The sequence below is a fragment of the Myripristis murdjan genome, chromosome 16, assembly GCF_902150065.1.
Source record: "Myripristis murdjan chromosome 16, fMyrMur1.1, whole genome shotgun sequence".
NCBI classification, from domain to species: domain Eukaryota; kingdom Metazoa; phylum Chordata; class Actinopteri; order Holocentriformes; family Holocentridae; genus Myripristis; species Myripristis murdjan.
Window position 1 is genome coordinate 13,540,001 of NC_043995.1, and position 3,719 is coordinate 13,543,719.

Sequence of the window (3,719 nt, forward strand, 5' to 3'; positions counted from 1 at the left end):
TCAAACTAACCAAAGTCTGAGGATACACACACACACACACAGACACACATGCACGCGCGCGTGCGCTCACACACACACTGTCTTTTGGCTTGTTCCAGTGGCAACTATGTACAATTCATTTCTGCTTAAAACACCAAGAGCAGAAAGTGGACAGACGTAATCCACAGACACATGGTGCACACACTCATATGGAAACTGGATTTAAGGTGTTAAAGTGTGTTTATGTCCACGTGCATGTGTGTATGTATGTGAGTGTGTGCATGTGAGTGAGTGTGTGTGTGTGTGTGTGTGTGATATATCATTGTCTTTCAGCCTCTAAAAACAAAAGGCAATTTTTTTATTTGCTTTTTGTTAAAAAAAAAAAACAGTGTACGTTTTAAATAATAAAAGAAATAAAACTCTAAAATTCAACTATTTGTATATTGACACACTTTTGAATTACAGAAGGCCATGATGTTTCTTGATCATAAATTGTGGCTACATTAAAAACAAATGATTTGCTAGATTTCAGGTGGAAACTCATAAAAATTCATCTAAATTTGAAAAGCAAATATGTACAAACAAATATGTTGCTGGCACAGAAGCAGCAAATTTTCCCAAGAGCAAGAGTGCAGGCCATTTAAATGAAAAAATAAAATAAATTAAATTAAAATAAAAATCCCATAATGGGCCACATTTCAGCACCTTCCCAACAATACCATGAGATACTGCAAGCTAAAACTGCTCATCAATATTTACACCATCCTCATGACCTCAAGTTTAAAAAGGTGTGTGTTTGTGTGTCTATGTATACACGCACAGTGCCAGGCAAGTGAGTGTATGTGTGTGTGTGTGTGTGTGTGTTTGAGAGAAAGAGAGAAAAGAAAAAAGACACAGAAAGAAAATGCATGGGAGTGTGTGTTTAAGTTGGAGTGTGTGCGAGTGTGTGTGCATGAGCAGGCATAAGTGAGTGTATGTATGTCACAAAAAAAAAAAAAAAAAAAAAAAATTAACAGCAGGTTGATTGAATAAGAAATTGGCCCTCGAAACTTTGTGAGCCCATCTCATAATCCAGTGCCATTAATTGTCACTGGCTTCTAATTTATTAGGTCTGCAGGTTAATTTAGCTGTAGGATAACAGTTTACACACCCACTCAAAGTGATGTAAGGATATATAAACTATCACAATTTGGGGTAAAATAAAAACAGACGAAAGGCGTGAAACAAACACCATAATAAGTTCATTTTGCCACGAGTTGTCAGCAGCAGGAAAACTTTTCATACAACACCGTGACACTGGGCTTGCAAATCGTCTCGTCACCAACACAAAATAACTGGATACGGATCGTGACATGCAACACCTCAGTGGCGATAGTTGAGCGCTGCTGAATCAGCTGCACTGTGGTCAATTTCATAACAATATTCTGCAAACTCTAATAAGCTCGGAAGATGCGGTGAAGCGGCTAGACGGCGTAAAAAAAAAAACTTACGTTTGATCTGCCTGGGGTTGCTCTGCTTCCTTCGGGACATGCCTGCTGTGCGGCTGGTCAGTGAATCCAGGTGTAGTACTGACAGATCGATAGGTTTTGGTTCATCCAAGCAGCCGGTTTGGGTTTTGTCTGATGGAAATTGAGAAAGAAAAAGAAGAAGAAGGGGGGCACCAGGACTGGTCACTCTTTTACGCACAAGTCTATCGTTCCGTCTCTCTTTCCTTTATCTTTCTCGTCTCTCTGGCTCTGGCTTTGGCTTTCTCTCTCTCTCTCTCTCTTTCTCTCTCTCTCTCCCTCACACACACATACACACCCTCCCTCTCCCTCTCTCTCTCTCGCTCTCTCTCGCTCTCCCCTCACTCTTTCTCAGTACTGTTCTCCGTGATGAGGCTGCGCTTCGCCGCGATCCGCACGGACTGACTGAGGAGGTGAAAGCGTTTCGCGCTTTTGTTTGAAGATAAGGTTTGTGCCTCCCCGGGTACCGTAGCCACGGATTCATGAACTTGACTTGATCCACAATTACTTAAACTCCCACTTACTAATTGGTGGTGTCGTAATTAGTGCACCTATTTGTGTGTGGGTTAATAAAAATGGAGTAGGTGTAAACCCTGACCTCGAGTCGGTGATCATCATGAGGCATCACACTAACAAACGAAATATCAACAATGTGTAGGCTATATTAAAGAAAAGCATTAATTTGGGCTATTTTATTCTCAAAGGAAAACAATCTCATGAGTTTGGTGCTTAGTGAAATATGAATTTATTTCTTAAATGTTAATGTCAGCCCCTATCCCAATAAAAAAGGGGGGTCATCTGAGGTTTAGGTGGGTTTACTCTCCACTACACCCCCTTGTATCCTAATATAGCATCTGCTCATGATCATATCACCAGTAAATCTGAACCAGTATTGGTTTAATATGTGGGGATTAGCCCAGTTGCAGCTTGGCCATTCACTCCCCCATGACACACACTGAGAATTGATCTGGACTGACATGCCATGACCTCAAAAGGCTTGACCTCTTAGCCATGAGCTAAAAAAAGCCCTACATAGCCTACAACATATTCTTTCTTTCTTTTTCTTTCTTTCTTTCTTTCTTTCTTTCTTTCTTTCTTTCTTTCTTTCTTTCTTTCTTTCTTTCTTTCTTTTTTAAGTCTCACAAAGTGTCAAGGTCACATTTGTAATATAACAAAGACTGCTGTAGATTTTGCAAATGTAATATAGTCACATCTAAAAAAAAAAAAAAAAAAAAAAAAATCAACTTTTAACTTAAAAATTTATTTGAATTGTCTATCATTACACACAGTGAATTTCCAGTGAGAAAAAGTACTCTGCTTTGCACAGTCTGCATATTTATCAATATTTGATGACCTGTCAATCAAAATGTGATGAGCAGCTTTTTTTTGGCTACAATTAGCCTGCCTCTGCAAGAGAAAAATATTCAGGGGGAAAAAAAAAAATAGAGAGCCTTCAAATCATTCAGATTTTGACTGCCATGTTCTGAATAGTTGCCCAAACTGGAAATCACTCTCTTCAATTAGCCAGTTGGACTGCCAAGTAAGACAAGCAAGTGGCCTGTGAAATTATCTTGTAACCCAATTCCACAACTTTGGAATGGAGTCTTGAAACTACAGAATAATTTATGTGGCAAGCAGGTCAGCGGTGGTTCACCTTGAGGAAAGCATCTGTCTTGCGAGCCTGCTCAGTTTGTCTCTTCCTTCACTTCCTATCCTCTGGTGGCTAAACTTTTCCCTCTTTCTTGCACACAGCTTTGGTCATGGTCCAAACACAATGATGTCATGGCACGAAGGTAGTCATACAAAGTGAATCATCTCAATAAATATCAGCATTGTCATACATCACTGTTTAAAGTAAGCTCAGAGCAACTATTCAAAACAAAGAAAAAATGCTAAGCCCTGGTAAATAAACAAATAAATAAATAAATACAGCTTACCTTCCATGAATAAGACCCAGTGGTATTAATGTGCTTTTTTTTTGTGAGTGAAGTTGATGCCCACTGGATACACTCTCACAAAAACCGTGGATTCTTTTTTTTTTTTTTTTTTGCTTATACAAGGTGAGTAATGAAGAAATCAGACAGACTTTCTAAAATAACAAGCAAAGCAACCATAAATAGCTTTTACTGGCCATATTAGGAACTCAGCACCAAAATCAATAATGATTTGTGGTAAGAGCAACAACATAGTGAGAGAGGAGAGTCAAATTGCCAGCTGAAGATTAATTTAACGCCA

The 3,719-nt window shown here is 39.0% G+C and overlaps 1 protein-coding gene across 1 annotated transcript in view; it reads right to left on the reverse strand.

Annotated features, from left to right (window-relative positions):
- zfpm2a (zinc finger protein, FOG family member 2a) overlaps nt 1–1,726 on the reverse strand; it is a 118,076-nt gene extending 116,350 nt beyond the window's left edge. The window contains exon 1 of the mRNA XM_030072671.1: nt 1,470–1,726. Coding sequence (XP_029928531.1) covers nt 1,470–1,509 — 40 coding nt within the window. The 5' untranslated portion in view covers nt 1,510–1,726. The remainder of the gene's footprint in view (nt 1–1,469) is intronic.
- Nucleotides 1,727–3,719: the final 1,993 nt, after the last annotated feature.